This window comes from Anabas testudineus, chromosome 15 (assembly GCF_900324465.2).
Source record: "Anabas testudineus chromosome 15, fAnaTes1.2, whole genome shotgun sequence".
In the NCBI taxonomy this organism is placed as follows: domain Eukaryota; kingdom Metazoa; phylum Chordata; class Actinopteri; order Anabantiformes; family Anabantidae; genus Anabas; species Anabas testudineus.
In genome coordinates this window covers 19,614,571-19,635,666 of record NC_046624.1, presented here as the reverse complement: position 1 = coordinate 19,635,666, position 21,096 = coordinate 19,614,571, and the positions used below count along the sequence as shown (strand labels likewise).

Genomic DNA, 21,096 nt, shown 5'->3' with positions numbered 1-21,096 from the left:
AGGGGGAAATGCTGGGGAGGGGGTGGAGGGGACAGGATGGTGGAGATGCTTCAGCAGAACAGACAGAAGTTTTGCTTAAATGTTTGAATATCCTTATTTCCATATATGTTTTTGTCTGCTTCAGCTCACCTGATCCACATGGTCTATACGTTGTAACTTTAATTTAGTATCATCGTCCTACATGTTTGACTTCTCAGACTTCGCGTGATTGAAAGTTACCGTTTTATGTGACTTCTGTTGTGATTTGGAACTATACAAACAAAATTGAATTGAAAGTGAGACTCTAGAGTCTCTGACTGGGACGTCCCAAAAGGTGGATTTTATGTCTCTGAAGCCATTTTGTAATAGATTTACTTTGATGTTTAGGGTTTTCAACTTTTATTGAGTTCCAGCTTGTTTACAGCCTCCCTGATATTATCCTGTTGAATACCTTGATAAACTTGGGAATTCATTGTCCCACATGATGGCAAGCTGTCCATGTCCACTTTACTCTACGATGATTAATGATTGAATTGAGGTAGGAATTAGCTAACTGTGATTTCACTCTGTCATGTGTAGAAATTCAATGAAAGCATACTACAAGAGAACTCAGCTGCAGACAAAAAGCTTTTCTGAGGAAGATGCTGTTGTAGCACTGCAGCCACCTACAAGTACCGCTCAGCTGACCACTTGATTCATCCCAGCAACAAAAATGGGAGGACTGTTGCAACAACTGTTGTTTGAAGCAAGTACAAAAAGGAGAGAGGTGTGGATGGAAAAAAAACAGGAGGAAGGAAGCTGCGAGGAGATTAGATAAAAGGAGGAGGGAGGTGAGATTGACACTTTGTTGAATGACCTCGCTTCTGCAGAACATCTCGGAATTTTCCTCTTTTCTCTGTTATTTTCGATAAATGAAAAGAGAAAAGCAAACAGACAGATGAGATGAACTCAGGGGACCCGGTTGAAGTTTCCTTTTTTATGTTTTATTGTTGGGTAAAACGAGCATGTTTCTATCCAGCACTGTGGTGTCACATTGACGTGACTGTCACATGTTCTTTTGCTCTAAATGACAAGAGTGTGTTGACGCAAATGGGACCAGCAGGATAAAGAACGAACACAAAGATAGATTCACACTTTACTTACGCACACAGATAAGAACATTGTGTCACAGTGCTGCCATGACGCTGCCGCTGCTCTCCAGTGACGTTGGCTGCGGTCATCAGGTTTCCACTGTGCCCAAGTTCTACTCATTCTGTTCTCACAGAAAGGTGTGATTAGTCGGTGGCACGTGTCATGATATAACTATTTATTGTACAGTCTTTATGCAGTTTGGTGTAGAAAATCCTCAGGCAGAACAACACATCGAGGATAGTCCACATGTTGGGTCTATCTGTATAAACATAGGGACATAAAACCTCTGCAGTCAACAAAAGAAAAACCTGAGCACAAAAGGAGCTGCAGCAGCAAGTGGTGTTGACATGAGGGTAATAGTAACAGTTGTCAAGGGACAAAGGTCATATTGTACAATGTTATCAGGATTATTACTCGCTAGCTAATGGCAATCAGCTGATCCAAGCAGCGCGTCAGCATCTGACCTGCAGTGCACTATATTCAAGCAGGTTAAGTCCTTTATAACATTTATTTTATGTAATGTACCATATAATAGAAGAAATATTTTTTATTAACCTTTGAACAAAAATATAGAAACTGAAAGGAAAATCTTAAACACAAGACAGGATGCAAGCTTACAGGACAATATGGACTATAAATCATCACTTTCATACATGCTACAAACCAGCTGCAAACTTTAAAGCAAAACATTTTGCTTTAAATAGCTGCAATATGTGCACTTTTTAGGTTTGTTGTTTATGAAATGAAAATGTTCTCTATTCAGTTCTACATGCAGCAGTTTTTAGAGAAAACTAAATGGATCAGGGTTAACTAAGCATGGGCCGTAGAGAGCCAACAGTGTGCAGGTTTTAAATCAGACTGATAAACTCAGGCAATCACTGGAAACATTTAGCCTCAGTGCTGCTGTGCAGTTTTTGGCAGAACACACAGCTCAATACAAAATTGATGTTGCTATGTTGTTGAAGTTGGAAGAAAATAGACGTACCTATCAAAACATGATACATGTATGTAGTGTGTGTAGACAGCTGCATCAAGAAAAACAAAAGCAAAACATGGCTGAAAAACGACTGCGTGTGGAAAAATGTGTTTGAATTAGACTACAATAAAATGACATTACTGCTATGGCTCCATTTGGCACTCACCAGAGATGGCACCAAACCACTAAAAATGGCATCAATTTAAAGAACAGTCTTTCTGGATTCTATTCAATAATTCTTTATAGATCAATGGCTTTAAATTGCTCGGTACTGTCAAGGAGCCAATTTCTTTATTTCACACAGTCAGCAAAAACTGTTGTCTGGCCTTAAGTGGCACTTGATATTTAAAATATAAATAAAACAAGAGAGAGAGACTCTGATATCTCTCTCTCTCTCCCCCTCTGTCGGGTCAGAACCTCTGTTCTCTTTCTCTCAGGCTCTACTTAGTTGGCCGTAAGCTGAGAAAGCTTTTATACTGGACACACAGCTCAGCAGGATTTTACAATTCACTTAAATGGCTACCTGGACTCCACCCACCTGATTCTCCACACTAACCTTACTAACCTCCCCTGGCACCCCTCTTGTGTCTTCTCCAGTCATTTCTACCCCTCTCTCTCTCTCTAATTGTCACTTCTGCTCTCTCTGGTGTCTCGCTCTCTGTCTCACTTACTGCGATTAGTTTGGCAAAGGAGCCAGAGAAAGCTCTTAGAGTCGTCACAACATCTCAGCTCTGCTTCAGCATTTACTCTCTCACACACACACACACACACACACACACACACACAGTCTTCTGCAGTTACATTTGTCATTTTGCAAAGCAGTTATTAACCATTGACATCAAATGGGCCAAACCGCTAATGGAAGTGCTCACACATCAGTTCAACCACTGTGTATTGACAAGTAGACCAGCTGCTGCAACTAATGACTAGTGTTGTGAACTCACCAAGTGCAAATAGTTTGTCACTGAATTACAATTCACACATGGAGTTTTGAGCACTAGAGTTAGTGTTTGTAATGTATGCGTCACAAGCAGGGTGGACGTTTGTGAGGGCTGCAGAAAGCGGTGACACTTGGTGGTGGAGGTAGCTGGAGAAAACTGAGTAAGAGGGTCATACAAAGATCAGCTGCAGTTGTTGTTTACATCCTGGCCAAATCTGCAGGCAGACAACTTTCTACGGACTCACAGTAATATGAGAACAAACCAGCAGCTAAACATTCAACAGGTCTATGATGAGCTGCTCACATTAAGCTGCTGTGAGGTGGCTGTAGCTTGATTAGAGCACGGGACTGGTCCGCTGGTCCGGTCGCTGAGCACAGGAGGCAAACTAGTGCGAGTATCTCAGGCACCAGTCCCAGGCAGACAACTGCACATACTAATATGTATACACACTCAAAACACATTAAACACACAAGACAAGAGGGTGTCAGTCCAAGCCTGTAACATTTAGCTATTCATCTTTTGATTTAAACATGTTAAATATGAACTTACATTAAGCTTAAACACTGTTTTTGTTGTTTCTTTGAATTTTTCTTTCAGTTTTTTTATGGTGCACATATTAAATTGCAGCTCACACCAAACACTAATACATCTTCTTAACCTTTGTTTGGCTCTGTGGCTACACCGACCTAACCGTGAATTTTTACGACTTCCCAGTGGTTTGAGAGGAAATAGTGTGTCGCAAACCTGATGCAATGTAAACATGGTTGAGAATGTGCATGCTCATCTTTTGTGGTTAATGTGCATCTTAGAACTAATGAGCTAGTGGGTTGTAACTACATGACACACACACACACACACACACACACACACACAGAAGTAAGCTACTGCTGCTTTTGAAACCATGCTGACAGGATAAAGTGTAATAGACAATGACTTAAGTAAATAAGTCAGTGAATATTAGTTATTAATGCATCAAACATTGTTTGCACGGTTAACAAGGAAACATCCTCAAAACATTGGTGCCAGCGGGTTCCTGTTACTCGTGTCATTTCTCTCTGTTTTACTTTATTCTCCTCCCTTTTGTTTACAAAGAGAATCCTAAATAGAAACAAAAGTGATTCATTGCTTCATCTGTGAATGATCTCAATCAGGAGAAAGACTGCTTGCTAATAGGAAGTTGTAGTTACAGAGTCAGTCGAGTGTGTGCATGTGTGTGTGCACTTGTGTGTTTTTCTAGTTAGGAGGGAATTCATCATTTCCTGACACGCTGAAAACACTAAACAAACAGAGGAGCCTCTAATTATGCTGTACGCTCCAGCACTTCAACCTATTAATACCAGGGGGATTTTTATGTGTTTGTTTGTGTGTGTCCTCTGTGTGTTTGCGCCAAGGTGGCCTAAGCACTGCGCTGTGTAAAGTTACTTTAAGTACTTTGATAGCATCCTACTGTGTTGATGTGTTCTTTAATCACTCCATTCACATGCCTGCTGAGTTAACACACTGAAGTGCGCTGCTATACCTGATTCTTGTATCCACCTTTCAACGTTAGACAGCTGGTTTCCGTCTTCTATTTGATTGTAAGCTGTCAGAACTGAATGTCACCCTCAGTAATTAAATATTTGGACAGCGTTACTCACCATTATTGAGCACAGATGGTCATTCCAGCAGTGACTTGGTTTATATTTATGGAGTTTGACACAATTGTGCCGTGAGCTGCCCGTTTCAGCCGTGTTGTTGGATGTCTGCACTCTGCATTCACGTTCAGTGTCTTCAATATTCTTCAGTGTTTCTGTTTTAAAGACTAAAATGTTGGGTCATGTTTGGATTGTTTCATTTTTTGGTACTTGCATATACAACAATTAATAATTTGTTTTGTTAAATTAAACAAGTAATTTAGATAAAACGAGGAAGAGGACAGACAGGTTTATCTTTGCTTCGTGGATTCTGTGATCTAAAGCATGTTGCAAGAACTTGTTGTAAGCCCCTTTTCTATTTATACTGTAGTGTGTGTGTGTGTGTGTGTGTGTGTGTGTGTGTGTGTGTGTGTGTGTGTGTGTGTGTGTGTGTGTGTGTGTGTGTCTCAATTCCCCACAGACAATAGAAATAAACAGGGTCTATTGCTGTGACCTCTGTGGTAGGGTGTGGCAGAAGGGTCAAACAGGATCAATAACTCAAAGACTCTTCTCTTGTGTGTTTGAATGTAAGGAAACACTGAGTGCTAACACTCAGTACGGTGCATTATACTGAATGAGTCCCACTGGTCCTGCACAATGGCTGATGGTTATTCTTGTTTTAGAATTAGTTAGAAGTTACCAGTGTTTAAAAGGAGCTGGTTTTGGGTTTGAGTTCTATTGTGCAAATGCTCCGTTTGACACCATATGTTTGAAAACTGTTCTAACTTTATTTGAGGTTTTATGGGAAGCAAAGAAAATCTGTAACTGTGCATTTAAGGACTGCCGGCTGCGAGCAGCCTGCATGAGCAGAACGGATGTGACAGCTGATATCTAAACGTGTATCTGCACATTTACCTGGAGAGACAGACAGAATGGTCTCCTACCTGTCCACATCAGCTGCACAGCAGGTGGAACTCCGCAGGCTGCCAGTCATCCTGCTTCCCCCAGCTGGGAGCTTTGATCCTCGGGGAGGTGGCAGCAGTGATATGGACAATGCAGCCAGAGCTGTGGGTGTAGAGCTGTCTGCTACATCCTTAAGATGAACTGTGTAGCTGCTGTAATGCTGTGGATCTATAACATAACTGCACATGCACTGCAGCCAGTGATGTCAATGAACATCTCTCCATCATTCACTTGTCTATAGGGAGGAAAATGTTCCATTTAGTTCTCCATGGTGTTTAATTAGATGAAAATAGACTCATTGCAAACTATTTGCTCTCTGAATCTTTCTATTTCTGATCTTCTTACTAATTTTCAACTTACTGTTTATGCATTTTGTTTCTTTTCTGTGTTTGCAGATGGTGCCGAAGCCCATCGCCATGGAGCCATGCTGGGGGAGTAGAGCAGGTGTTTTGACTGTGCTGTTGTACCTGCCTAGAGTCCCATCTGGAATACCTCCACCAGGACAGTCTGGTACGATTCACACAAATACACAGACGAGTAAACCACTTATAAAATATGTGATTTCAGTTTGTACTAAACTTCTTTTAGTTTCAAAAGATTCTTACAGGTTTTCAGTGTGTGAGCTTAAACCTTCAAACTTATCTACGTCCACGTTTTCCCTAAACTACATCTGCAGTTTTATGTTTGGTTTTAGTTTTCTAATTTGATCGTTTCCAGTTAATGGTTTCTTTTAATGGTTTCTGCATACATTAACCAGTACAGCACTGCACAGTGTTATGCTTTTTACATCATATTTTGTGCTGTCTTTGAAAAGTCAGGTCATGCATAATGATCAGCTGTAATATTTGTCCCATATCAGCAGAGTATTTATGTCAAAAACAGCTAATGTGACAAACATCAGCTCTTTTTTTTTTATTCTTGCTGTTGTGTAAACTGACAGCTGTCTTTGAAGCATGAAATCTCACATGTTTGTCATAACTGAGTCACAAAAACACACTCTAGACCATTCATGATCCTTTTACAAGTTGAACAGTTGTCTAAAAAGACACCGTTTAGCTGCCTTACGGCAGCTTCCCATCAGCTATCATGTAAAACAGGCTCTGGCAGTTTAAACAGAAGCACCGTAAAGACTAAAATGTGATGGCATCCTTGATGTTTCCTGGCTGTCATCATTAGAACAGTCTGCAGACACACAGCAGAGCTAAAGGCTAAAATGTAGCTTAGTGAGCAGGAAGCTGTTTTAAAGCTCAAAGGTTACATGTTGAATCCCGTCAAGGCGGACAGAGATGTTATTCTTAAAACTGTTTTAACACCTACCAGGTGAATGTACGTTTGAGTTTTGGCCCTTCGTATCTTTGAGCTCATAATTTGTGGTTTAATTTTGTTTGTGGGGTTAATGCAAGTCTGAAAAGGAAAGTGAGTCACATTCAGTCCAGTACAAATAATCAGGAAGTTCACTGAATCATTCGATCAGTAACGTACATGTGTGTATCTGTGGGTTTATCCCATGTCTAAATTTATTCTGTTCTGGAACAATATTTTATTAGAACATAATTCCTAGCACAGCGGTCAAGTTATCTGCATATACTATGGGTGCATTGGCCTAGTAAGTGATGATTTGGTGATTTCTAGATCAAGATCATATATATTAGAACCAGGATAAGCAGTTTATAAACATGTGAAGATTCCTTTTTTACCTTTCCCCTCAGCATCAGTCTGGTTTCACAGTGGAATAATGTATTATTCAGAAAAACCCTGACATTTGGCACCTGATGTGGTCAGACCTACCTGGTTTTCCTCCAACACTTACTGTTGGATCAATTGTTCCCCTCAATGAGACATCCTGACTTTCCACAGTCTGAGCTCATGTTGCCCCTGTAGACGATGACATGTGATATCCCCCTAGTCGCTCTCGACCACCACATGGCTGTTGGAAATCACTGAACAGGCAGCAGCACTTCCTCACAGACCTGACCAAAGCTGAGCGTTGTGCACTGTCAGCGTGAGGCCAATCTTCTCTCTCAAGCTCATCTTCCACCTCAGTCAACCTCTCGTATTGTCTCCCAGCTCACGCGTACACCAGTACATTTAGTGCTGTCTTTCTTTGTATTTTCTTTCTCCCCTGCAGCTTTTTAGGAGACTTCTGTCAGCTTGCCTGTTGGTACTTTTGATCTGTGAAGTGCACTGTATGTAACTAAACCAGGTGTGAGAAGCCCCTGCTCCTCCAGGCAAAGGCCAGGAAAACGAGCAGAGCAGACGGAAAATGAAGCCATTTTCAAGAAAGCATTATTCTTAAGCTAGAAAGAGCTTTTTGCTGAAGCCTTTAAAACGCGGTAACAGTGACTGTAGTCTAATAGAGGGAAGGGAACAGGGAATGAGAAGTGTCAGAGTGTGTGAGAATAAGTGCGTAAGAGAGAGAAAATGAAAGCTTTGCTGTCCCCAGAGGGAATTATGATAAAAAAAAAACTCAAGTGAGATTAATGGTAACAAGTGCATTAGGAACAAATGGAGATATAGTAAATGACTGGAAAGTGTGGAAATTACACAGTACAGTACAGTAACATCAGTCTTTGCTCAACTTGTGTGCTGATTTAGTTGTTTGGACTTTCTTTGAAAATGTTGATCCAAAGCATCATGTGCTTTGAAAAGATGTCAATGGTGCAAAGGCTTATTTCCTATTATTTTTTACATCTCAGGTCTTATTGTCATTATTTCAGTTGGTTATTAAAACATATTTATAAGAAGCTCAATTAGTAAACGAGCTGTCTGATACGAGTAATGGAAATAAATGAGCAACATGGTGTTAGTTCTCAACAATGGTCGGATCCTCTTTCTATTGAGGTGCATGCCAACAAACGTTTCCCTTTCTTCGAGTGTCTACTACTCAGTGACCTGGAGACACGTGGATGTTGTTGCAGTAAAGCACAGCAGGTTTCTCCATCTTCTCACTGCTCCTGATTTTGACAAGGAGGAAGCTGCAGAGCTTAGAACATTTTAGCTGGTTGCACAGAGTAGACATCAGAAATGTAATGGAAATGTGAAAAAAGTGGAGAAAATAGACTTGAGTTAAATTTGCCTGTGAAAAGATTGTTTTTGATAACTGGTGTTTTAAGGATAGAGGAGATTCTGTTCAGTTCAAGTAGCTAATGTTTATATTAATGGAGAAAGTCAGATTCTCGACAGTATCAACACAATATGAAGTAGAAATAAGATGTAGACTTCTACTCTATAAAGGACATAATATTACTGAGAGCTGCTCTGTGCTATAAATAAGAAACATGAAATGTGTGGTTTTATTACTAAACTAAAATATGGTCAATGGTGAAGAGACGTTAGGTCAAAGGGTATTTGTATTGTTAAAAGACATTTTCCATGTATAAGAGCTAAGACTGAGTTGTTTCACCAGTGGCTTTCGTGTTCACTTTAAACTACCTGCTGTTTTGGACATTAGTTCATCACAGCACTAGACTTTTCAGGAAATTAGGGCCAATAAGAGTCTCATCAGTTCTAGTGAGGCTGCTCTCTGGGGGACATCCTGGCTCTTGTGTTTTTCTCATCAAATCAATGAAATAACTGTTGAGTGTTTGAAGCCTGAAGTTGTTGGTTGTGTATGTGTTCCTGTGTGTATTTGTGTAGTGATCAGAGAGTCAGTCGTGATCGCAGTGCTCACACATACAAGCACTGATGTGCATCCAGGCACGTAAACGCAAGATGCAACTTCAAAAACCACCAAGGCACATAGATGCCTTAGATATATATAAAATTAAATCGCCCACCCATCATCCATTCCCAATCTCCTGCTCCTTTCCTCCTTCCATCCTCCCACCCGTCTGCTCCCCAGAGAGAGCCTCATCGTAGGGTCAGACAGCAGCCCTCCATTGATGTTAGCGTCTATGAACGTGAAGTCACTGCAGGCTAGCTCCGCCCACCCACGGTGGGAGACACTTCAAGAGGAATCCTCAATGAGCGAGTCTATTTTAACTTGCTTTCCCGGGCTCCGTCTTCTCTATCTACTCTTTGTTTTCTTCTTGTCCCCCTTTGCTCTGCTCCCCTGAGGTGTTACCATCAACTGACCCTGTATATGTAAAAACTAAAAGGGAAACACTAACAGTGCTTTTAGGACATGAGGAAAAAAAACTGCAGCGCCAGTTTTAAAACTCCCGTTTTCCCTTTTTCTCCGATTCTCACACTCTTCAGTAGCTGTACTCCTTTCAGATCATTGTGAGATTCAAGTGTGTGTCATTTTCCTGTGGTAAAAGCTTCTGTTGTTGCATTAGTGATCATCTCATTTCACACAGTTTACTGTCACAAGCTGCTTTCATACATGTACTGAACATACCTAGACATTTCTCAGGTGAGCTTCATGTGCAAATATCTAAATGAGGCAGCCTGGTTCAAAGGTCTGGGCAATGTTGAAGTGTGATCTCATGTGAGAATGAGTCTGACTAGGACAATCATCCACTGTGTGAAAGCACAAATCTGCACAATGTCTGGACCTAATTCTCCCAACATTGTCTGGAGCTCATATGTGAAAACAGCTGTAAAGTATTCACCCATTCACTTCTTTTGCACATTTTACTGCCTTGTAAATTTATTTTAATAGTAGAAGTAGCACAGTTTGTGTCAGAACATATTTTTAAATAATCAAAACCAATCAAACCAAATCAACATGATCTGCACAAAAATATATAGTTTAAAACAGATCCACCAAGTCTTAGAGAAAGGGAGTTGAGATATCACAGGATTCACAGTACAGATATCTGCGATGTATTTCTGACTTGTCAAAACTGTAATTCATATCCAACATTTTGACAAGTCACAATCCAGTTAAAGATATGTGTAATAACATTTTGACTAGTGAGAATGGCTTGTTCACTTGAGTAGGAAAATTAATTTAAGAAATCTACTGTTTAGTTCTGCCTATCCATAAATATGACTAGTTAAAAATCATATTACAGATATATTTAATGACCTTTTGACTTTTCAAAAGTTTCTTTATGGTAAAATGACATGACTTTAGATATTCAAAATGTGGCAGACATCATTATGTTTTAGCATTTATTAGATATGAATGTATTTCTGACAAGTCAAAACTTAAATTGAAGAAATCTACAGTTGAATTGCAGCTAGTAAGATAATTAAGATACGTATCTTTTATGATATATTAAATATGCCCAGAGATATATTTAATTGGAATTATTATGTCAAAATGTCATTAAAGATATCCTGTATTTAATTTATGGATAGGCGAAACACAGTTGTACATATCTTAAATATGTTTTTCCATTCAAGTGAACAAGCCAAGTGTTATTACAGTTTTGACCTGTCAGATATACATTGCAGATATGTTATGTGAACTGAAATCATCACGATGGCATTGATGATGTTATATCCGATATCTGCAAAGGCATTGTGACCAGTCAGAAAAGTGTAGATATCCTAAGATGTCATTCTTACTGTCCAGAATGCAATTATAGATAACTTGAATTATATTGTTGACTAGTTGAAATTATAATTTTATTATAATAATATTAACTTATAATATAAGTTATCTCCAGATATCTACACTTAAATTTTATTTTAGATATTTTAAATGTAATCATGAATATTCAGTTTAAAACTCTTTAATATTAAAACAACCTGCCATTGATTGTTGACTTTGGGAATCTGAGGCATATGTTTTGTTCATTACCATCTTTAAAGTGTTCTAGGTGGATACAACTGGGAGCTGATTGATCTGGTTTTTGTCTGAAACTTTAAAATGCAAGTTGTGACTTTGACATCTAGTTTTGACAGGAGACACAAAACATTTACAGTATCCTGCAAGATGGTGCCTTTACTCTGATTATTGAATATTGTTGTGCAGTTTTGGAATTAGCACAGGGGGTAAGATAATGGTGTCAGAGCTTTTCTCGCTACAAGTTACTTTGGTCTAGCAAGACAGAAACAAGCTGACATGATAAAACATTCACAGATTGTTCTGTTTAAAGTCTGATTAAAAAAATGTTGCAGGACTCCCGGTCCAGTGATTCTAGCAGGAGAAATGAATAAAACTGACTTGCTACTGTTAGAGTGAATCACAACTGTTGACAGCCAAATTGCAGTGGTTGACTCACGTGTTGCCGGCCACAGAGAGACTTGGAGAGGAGAGGAACAGTTTGACCACCGAGTGACTCAGTGAGTCAAAGTCACAGTGGCCTGACATGATGACTCATGATGTCAGAGCAGGACTAAAGACTGACAGCGTAGTCGAAACTCAGGGAGTGATGGATGGAAAAAGAGGCTCCATCCACTGTTCTTTCTATTTCTGGAGCCAGTTTACGTCTTTATGCATTTGTTGGTTTTTTATTCTTTCATATTAAATAGGACTCAGCAGTATTAATGGATTTACCAGGTTGCACATATTCTCATTTTGGTGCAGCCGTGTTGTTGAGGTTCAGCCTCTCTCTCGAGCTTAGATAGTGGGTCAATAGAGACAGAGGAGGCACAGCAGTATTCACAGCTGCTTTTGCTGCACTAATCTGCCTATTCAGTACCAGAGACAGACCCGGGCATATCTGAAAGGCTAAAACGAGGGGAAAAATATAGGTACTGTAAGATGCCTTTGTGAATATAAAAATAGGGCTGCATGAAAAGAAGAATGAGAGGAGGTATTAAAAGGCTGTGACGCTCGATAAGACACAGATTTGTAAAAAATACTTTATGAGCAAAAACCCAGTGGAGTGAAATTTGTCAGATACAGAAAGAGGCAGGACACAAAATAAATAAAGGCACTTAAATAATATAGATATTCCCAGGTCTGTCTCTGGTACTGAATAGTTTCCTTTACTTCCTCACGTCCTGTTTCAATTCTTCTGTCTTTGTTTAGTTACTTCATTTAATGACGCTCAGTTAAATTGTTGTGTGAGCTCTAGGCACAGTTCCTCAAGAACACATATCTAACTGCTGCATCATTACGTTTTACTGATTCTTCTGTTGCCGTTTGTCGTCTCCACGTGCACGTTATGGTGTTTTCTAAAACAGCTAAGATCATAGAGTGAAGCTGACGGTCAGCGTGGGACACTGTATGAACTTCAGTGATGTTGCAGATATTTTCACCCGTCTACTATTTAATGTCTTTCCGAGAGACTGTGGATCTTGGACAGAGTGCAGTAACTCTTTTTTTTGTCCTGCTTCACTTTTGCTTCAGTGCATGAAGCATGATCAAGCCTGTCCCCGATGGGCGAGGAGCAGAACTTCTCATTGCTCCACATTATTTACATGTTCTGTTCAGTGTCCAGTGGTGAGAACAAGTAAACACGTGGACGGTACAGTCAAAAGCTTTGGGACAAGCTCTGAGCCGGGAGCCGCATGCACAGCTGTTGTGTTCACTGTTGCTGGATGACATGTAGTTAGCAAATTAAAGCTTAAGGAGTTGAGTGAACGTTCAGTAGGTTTATACTGAGAAGAGAACATTAGTTTACTTCTGATTGGTGAAGACAGTTTATGAGAGGAGAGATTTCCTGTTTTTAAACAGTGCTGTGGACACGTCCCCTGGTCCTCTGTGGACATTACGCTCTTGTCCTCTTCCACCCCAGGCCCATCATGATGTACATGACAGCCTGCTGTAAAAGCAGCTGTAGACACGCACGTAGTGACTGAAGCATCTTTGGCACATTTGGAAAGTAGATTTCTTTGGTATCTTATCTGTCCCCCCCCCATGTTAAGCTAGGCTAATGAGTTTGTTCTACCTTCAGCTTCTGTTCTAGGCAGAAACACTTTGAATCTAACTCTGTTCACATAGATTCAATCTAGTTCATCATTTAGCTGTCTGGTTATTTGCAGCTATATTTTCTCCCATATATGAGACTATATATAGGCTCTTTCCGTTCCCCTCTTTCATTCCCCTCAGACCAGACAGACTGTGAGTACTGGCCTTTAAACATTGCTGTGGCCTTTTCTTCCCCTCTCCCCACGCCCTCCTCCCCGTGTCCCACTGTTTCCCTCTGAGCATCTGACTGGATAGCTGCTTGACAGAAATTTGAGCACAGAGCTTGAAAACGCAGCTCCATTGACCCAGAGTGGATCCTCAATACTTTGATCCACTTTGTCTTTGAAACTATCCACCCCACTGGGATGGACGCTCCTGTCACCGCGACTCCTTCATCCATCTCCTTGTTGACTTTTAGTCACATACTCAGTGGCATTTACACACAGGCAGCTGATGTATTAATCATGTGGACATAAGGGTCTGAGCGTATCAGGTCGCTGTCCTTACCTCACCCGTCGTTTTGCAGCTCGTCTTAAAGGTTTTGTTCCAAATACCTGCATTAAAAAAATAAAGCAAGTGCTGCTATTACAATGATTGACAGAACAATTTTAGATATTTATTATATTTAAGACCAACTGGAGCTCTGACTCAGTTCACAGATCTGTTCATATGCATTTAAAAAACAGATAGGGCAAAACAAGACCCTGGTCGTGACCTTTGAACTCTAGATGTGCAGTTATATTGTTTTATTTTAATGATGGAGCCACAAACTTTGTGCCTCATCTTACCAGATCTTTCCCGTCTTGTTGTTGTCCTCTCAGACATATTGTAGACATATTTAAATACAAATGTCTGGTAATTTGAAGGCATTTTACATCTTGCATTCTTCAAACAAGCAGAAAGAAAAGATTTTCCAAACACTGCCGTGCTCCGTTAATGAAAGGCATCCTAGTTCGTCAGAGTCGAACCTAAATCTTTCATGCAGACATCAAAGGGTGGTAGTTGTTTGTCATGTTTGGTGGTCCTCTACAACCTGAAATCAGGGCCTCACAAAAGCATAAATATTTGAATATCAATGTGCTTCTGTTTGAATGACACAGATTTTCCTTTACTTCATGGAACAGAAACCGCCGTGCTTCTTAAACCGGGTCCTAAGCAGGCTGCCATCCCTGGTGCCTTCATCGAGGGCAGGCACCAACTCAGAAGCCGAGCTTTGATGTTTAGCTGTAGGTTCATCACGTTAGCGAGCGGCTCCTCCCGTCACAGATGTTTTCCAGCTCCAGTCCCAGTTTCCACGTCAGGCCTGTGCTGATATGTGTTCTTGGGGAATTTAGTCTCCTGTTAATGACCCCATTAGTCTATCAGGAGGGTCTTCTTCTTGTGGGGGTGGGGGGTAAATGATGCGTCAACTCACCTGACAAAACAATCACATTAACGCACCCCGTCACCACAGCAGCAAATGAGCACTTGCACTCACCTGCAGCATAATTTGATTACTTTTGGCCAATTTAATTTTGCAAATGGAGACGTGTGTGTTCACCTGGAAAAATCAACACAATTATGACGGCAATTTGTCAAAGGTGAAAGCTATTTGATAGAATATTCAGATATCACATTAGAAAATCATTCATTTGCGGCAAGTTCTTGTTCAGTCCCTGTGTACTCTCAGTACCAGAGGTTGTAATATGAGAAGTGGTGCTTGATGTCTAGTGGACAGATGTGTGAACCACACATCTGGTTCAGACAGGGACCATTGGTTCGGAGGTATTGTGGAGGTGATTTTAGTTACATGATGGTGACATTCTTGTTGCCTTTGTCTTGAGTTGAGCTGGCAGCTTATTCTATTTAGGAACTTTAGTTTGGAGTTAATGCTACTAATCAGTCGGACGAGCTTTTAAATCAGACGTTGACAACTTGAAACACCAGAAAACTACAGGAAACAAACTGTAAACTCGAAAGTCACTGACTTGATTTAGCTTAGTGGGAGTTTGGAGAACACTTTTCCTTCGTCTTTTGTGTTGTTTAGTGTATCGACGTCTTCATACCATGGAGTAAAAGCTGTAATTCTGAACTTTGTCTTTCGCCTTGTTGTTGTACTTTGACGAGATTTGAAAACAAGTACTTCCTGTAGTTGGTCCAAACTCTGCAAATTAAACAGCAACAAAAATCCAGAGCATTACTGGTGGTTTCCCAACACACACCTTTAAACCTCTTACTGAACCTGCTCTGACACAAACTGCTGCCAACCAGTCACCTTCTCCCTATTGATTTGGGTGAAAACTGTTGGCTCCTGTGTCTGTCTGCATGACATGCTGTGTTTGAACTTTGCAGGATATGTATGTGCAACAGTTACACACATAAACCTGCAGAGTCACGTACACACAGGCAAACACCGAGTGACTGTGTAATCAGCTTTCCCCCTTTCCACCCAAAAAAAAAAAAAAAATCCCAAGAATTACTTGAGTGTGAAATGCTGAAAACATCCTGCATCCAAATCATATCAAGAGCACAGCAGATTCCCTCCACTGTTTGCCTGTTCTGTTTATTTGGCTCCTGCATACCAGCAGATTGAGCTCTTGTCGTAATGACCATGCATTGTCAGGCCCACGGATGTCGGGAGGGAAAGACAGGACTAGCTGCACTTGCAAGAGCTGCCATGACTCTAAATCCACATTAACAGCAGCGGCTACTGCCAAGGTAACACAATGCTCGGAGGCATCCGACGCTGGCCCGCGCTCTGTAAGCCCGACTGTGGAGAGCAAGTCGAATATCAGGTGCAGGAGCAGTTCTGAGAGAGGTATGATGTCCTGGGAGACAGAATGAAACAGGAAAGACACAGGATTGTGGGAGACACACTTCAGTGACCTCAGTGTTAGCCCCCTTGTCTCTTGCTGAAGCCAGACCACACTGGCTGGGGAGACATTGGTAAAATGTTGTGAGGAGGTGTCTGCCAGTAGGACGACGAGTGTCAACCTGTCGCACCCTCTGACCGAGGCTCATTGTTCTCATGTTTACATCACTTTCAGAGAGTCTTCAGCCCCCTGCACTTTATTCAGTTTTGTTCTGTTGCAGCTCGATGCTACAAACCTTCAACTTTCCCCCCTCACTAATCTAAACTCAGTGCAGAATTTAAAAAATGAAAAACTGGAAACTATCACATCGAGAAACACCTGAACTTTAGCTCAGGTGTCTCCAGTTTGTCTTGATCCTTGCTGAGATGTTTCAACACCTTCCAACCTGCAGTAATTTAAATAGATATGATTTGGAAAAGCACACGGCTCCTTGTAGAAGGACTCAGCTGACAGAACCCAAGAACCACAAGGTCAGAACCAGGATTATTTCAAAGCACCTTGTGCTGCACTGGAGGTTCCCAGTAGCACTTCCCCGACTGCTCAGTTTAGCCGGACAACGAGTTCTCTGAAGAGTCCTGGTTGTGCCAAACTTCTTCCATCTGACAGTTATTGAGGCCACTGAGCTCTACAGGCAGCTCCAGCTGTGAGTCCTTCTATAAGGAGCTGTGTGTTTTTCCAGATCGTGTCCAATCTGTTTAATTTACAGTCGAGGTGTCGAAACATCTCAACAAGGATCAAGAGAAACTGGAGACACCTGAGCTAAAGTTCAGGTGTAGTCACGGGTCTGATTACTGATGTTGATGGGATATTTCAGTTCTTCATACATTTTAAAATTCTGTTTTCACTTTAAGATAGTGAGTTTAGGTTAACGAGGGGAAACATGCACTTGAAAAAGTGAAGGAGAGTCTGAACTAATGACTCCACATTGTCTGTTCACCTCTTTATTCCAAATACAGTACAGTGGGACTCCAATCAGATTTGACTACAATGAGATTTGACTACAGATTTCACTGCGCGTGACTGTTAAAGACTAAGGTGGACCCACGAGAGAGCTTTTACATTTAATAACTGTATTGAAGAAAGAAACTCGGACAGAAAATGAACCTGGATTTGAGAAAATAGCAGCTCAGAACTTTCACTAGTCTTAAATAAGCCGTGGACGCTCGCAGTAAAACACTCTGCAGAGCTTTGAATGAACATCTGTTCCACACTGATCCTCACTCTCCTTTGTCTCCAGGTATTGCTATCGCCAGTGCTCTTATAGACACATCACAGCAGCGAGTGATGGACTTCAAGGAAAGAGGCCTGGGTCTGAAGCACCGCAAACAAATTGTGCACCACCAAGGGACCTGTGTATGAACAGGATGAGCTCACCAGGACGTCGGTCACCGAAAAATGTCTCCAGTGAAGACAAAGGGAAACGGATCAGCTGGAAAACTTCCACATGCTTCTTTTGTCCTGATGAGCCTGGAAAACTGATGCACATAGACGACGCTGAGAGAGTTTTCTTACTGTGAGAGCTGGCAGAACTTCACCCTCCTGTCCTGTGGTTCTGGATCGTCGTGAGCTCAAATCAAATGAACTGATCTGAAGTCCTCGTAACTTCCAGACCCACTCAGACTCAGGAGAAATGCTGGAAGAACCACACGGACCGTTCTACATCGATGCAAAACACTTGAACAGTTTGAGGAAATGTCTCCTTCACGGATTTTAAAAACTACTGTTGTTAAAATGTTGAACTGCATCTTGTGATGAAACTTTTTGATGTTAAAATTCATCCTTTAAAAATACCTGTGCTTTTGTTTTTACTCCCTCAACATTTTAATTCTCCACTTTGATATCTGCTCAGGTCCTCTGCAACAGAAAGGTCCATTAATTGTAGTTTGGGCCTGGTTCACATCTGTATTATGCACTAACAGTGAAATGCTTTATCAGTACATCGGGACCCTCTGTGGGATAATTTTATGCAAGTCATGATTCTCAAAGGCGGCGTCGATAAACACACACTGTACTACTGATGACTCTACTAAACCACGTGTTATTGTGAAGCTACAGACGACACCCAGTAAATCTCATGCCTGTTTATAAGTGAGCCAAACTTATGTAACATCTGTTTATAAACTAATTATTAATTATGCAAATTACAGTTCAATGATTTTAATATTTTAAGTGCACGAAAAGACACAGCAGATTTTCTAGAGCAGGTCTGTGCAGTTTCCCTTCGTGTGTTTCTACTGTCTGTTCATTTCTAAAAAATATGATTTACATATCAAATCTATATTTTCTTTATGTCGTAGCAGGTTTGTGTAATAGTTTCTACCTGTACCGTTCCTTTAATATTGTAAACTGCACATACACAGTAGAGTCTTTATGCACATGTGGAGTCAGTATATAAACTGCATATGAACTGATCCTGACTGTTTTAATTCAGGTTTTGTCTCTATGAACCCTTCTGTTAACAAAGGGCAGCTCACCTCTGGTTTTGTCAATATGAACATAAGATCTGTACATTTACAATTAAAGCATTTTGATATATGCTGCCTGATGTACGGTGTGTATTCTTACCTCTGCTGCTGTATTGATTAATGTTCTCCAGTCACCAAACGCTGCTGATGGAGTTACACGAACCTGCCTGGACAAATATTAAAGTGTGTTATTACACATTTACTACAACTCAGCCTCCAAACCAACAGTCACAGTTCTGTTACTACACTAACTCAACAAATGTGATGGCGTCGTACTTTAAAAAAAACCAAGTAGAAAACAACGAGACATCTGTAATAAACATGTAATTAAAGTTTTCCAATGACGTCAACTGAAGACGTCTTTAATACTTCATAAAATGCAGTTTGATGGTTGTTGTAATGAAAATGTTCAATATAAACATTCCTGCAAGTTTTGTTAAAACCACCTGCAGAACTTACATTACTGTTCATAACACGTTAGAGAAAATACATTAAGTTTTGTAGCTGCTAGAGCTTTTTGTTTAGGAAATAAATCAGTGTTAAAACCTGCAACACATTAGAATCAACATCAGGAAAAAACAAATTAAAGCTATGAACAAATAAATCCACGTTTACGAAGTCATAACTGTCACTAAACATGGACATTGACAAACACTCTCAGAAACAAACTGCTCCAGCAGGAAATAGTCTGAAAAGTAGGTGCAGAAGATGATCACAGCCCTCAGGCCAAAATGCAGACTGTGCACGAACATCTCCTAATGCAACCATCAGGAATAAACCTCTGTGATAATCTGTCAGGTGCCGTTTACTCGGTTTCTTTTTGTGTTGTGCTCACACACAGGTGTGGGACCATCAACAGTGGCTCCACTGCTGCGATTGTGCACAAACACATTTATACTCTTTATGTGTCGTGAGCATCACAGTGGGGCTTTGTCTACAAATGTGGTTCCACATAAAGGTGCAGTTTATAGAGTGAAATAAATCTGCTCTCTTTATGTTCGTGCTGCTTCGCTAACAAAGAGCTGCTGCGTGCTCTAAAACGGACTCTGGACGACGTCCTCAGTCATGAAGCAGCGGGGGCCGGATTTCTGAGGTTATCTCAACATCTGCAAAAATGGGATGCTTTTGTGCAAATGTGGAACCAGAACAAAACACCGACATAAATTCTTTCCAGGGAGCCGCGGTGGAGGAGCTGGTGGCTGCAGCGCTCGAACATCTGGCTGCGTTTCAGAATCCCCTCACAGTCAGAACTGTGGTGGCAAATAAACAAAGCTTTCATCACACTAATCATTTGCATATGCCTTATTTTACCTTAAAAGACCTTGTGAGTGGGACGCTGAACACTACAGAAGGAATCTTTCTGATTCAGAAATGATCTGATTGAACATTTATTGGAATTGATTTTCCACTTTCTACGTTTTTAAGTGACATTCATTTGGAAACTCGATGAACTCCGTCATTGATGAGAACTATTTTCACGCTGCCTGTCTGACATTTGCGTTCGACTACTTTATTCCAGAGTCTACTTTGGGACTTGAAAGGCCTCAGAACATTACATGAGGTCAATGCTGCTGCTGTCACCACCATTAGTGACCAGGAGGAGATAAGTGCTGCTTTTTACACTCAGCTCACTGTATTTTCCTCAAGATAAAAGACTGCAGTATTTAGCATTAAGTGCTCTGCTGGCTTCTCTGCTCTGCTCAATACCTGCACGTCAGAGGCAGCAGGAAGTGGTGCACGTTCCCTTTTATCTGTTAGTGCATCTTTTATCTGATGTTTCAAACCAGTTCAGAGAATGAAGAGGGGGGGGTAAAGTAACAAGAAGCTCAATACCTGAACAACAAACACAAATTGAGGGAAAGAAGAAAGGAACTCGTCAAGTTAGTGGCTTTGAGAAACACACAACATCTGTTCTTCTCTGATGAGGCCGACACACTCGTGACACGAGTCCCACATGTTCCCACATGTTCACACGCGCAAACCCCCCAACTTCACTTCACCGAGGTGCGTTCACATGCAGAGTTAACGAGCTACGATCAGCGCCGACGTGAGAAGCAGCAGACGACACTGTGACTCCAGCCTCCAGTGAATCATCTCCCAGAAACACAGCGCAGCAACTCAGCACTCAGCAACAACAACAACTACAACAACAGCAACAACTACAACAACAACAACAACAACAGCAACAGCAACAACAACAGCAACAACTACAACAACAACTACAACAACAACTACAACAACAACAACAACAACTACAACAACAACAACAACAACAACAACAACTACAACAACAACAACAACAACAACTACAACAACAGCAACAACAACTACAACAACATCATCAACAAACTTTAAGACGACTTAAAGAAACCGGTCACCACTGAAAGTGGGGGGGGGGGTACAGGATTACAGAGCACTCTGCAGTG

At 40.9% G+C, this 21,096-nt stretch overlaps 1 protein-coding gene across 2 annotated transcripts in view; it reads left to right on the top strand.

Moving 5' to 3' along the window:
- Positions 1 to 18,706, top strand: part of atrnl1a (attractin-like 1a) — a 181,647-nt gene extending 162,941 nt beyond the window's left edge. For both annotated transcript variants that reach the window (XM_026356595.1, XM_026356592.1), the window contains 2 exons: positions 5,999 to 6,113; positions 17,443 to 18,706. In XM_026356595.1, coding sequence (XP_026212380.1) covers positions 5,999 to 6,113; positions 17,443 to 17,564 — 237 coding nt within the window. In that variant the 3' untranslated portion in view covers positions 17,565 to 18,706. The remainder of the gene's footprint in view (positions 1 to 5,998; positions 6,114 to 17,442) is intronic.
- Positions 18,707 to 21,096: the final 2,390 nt, after the last annotated feature.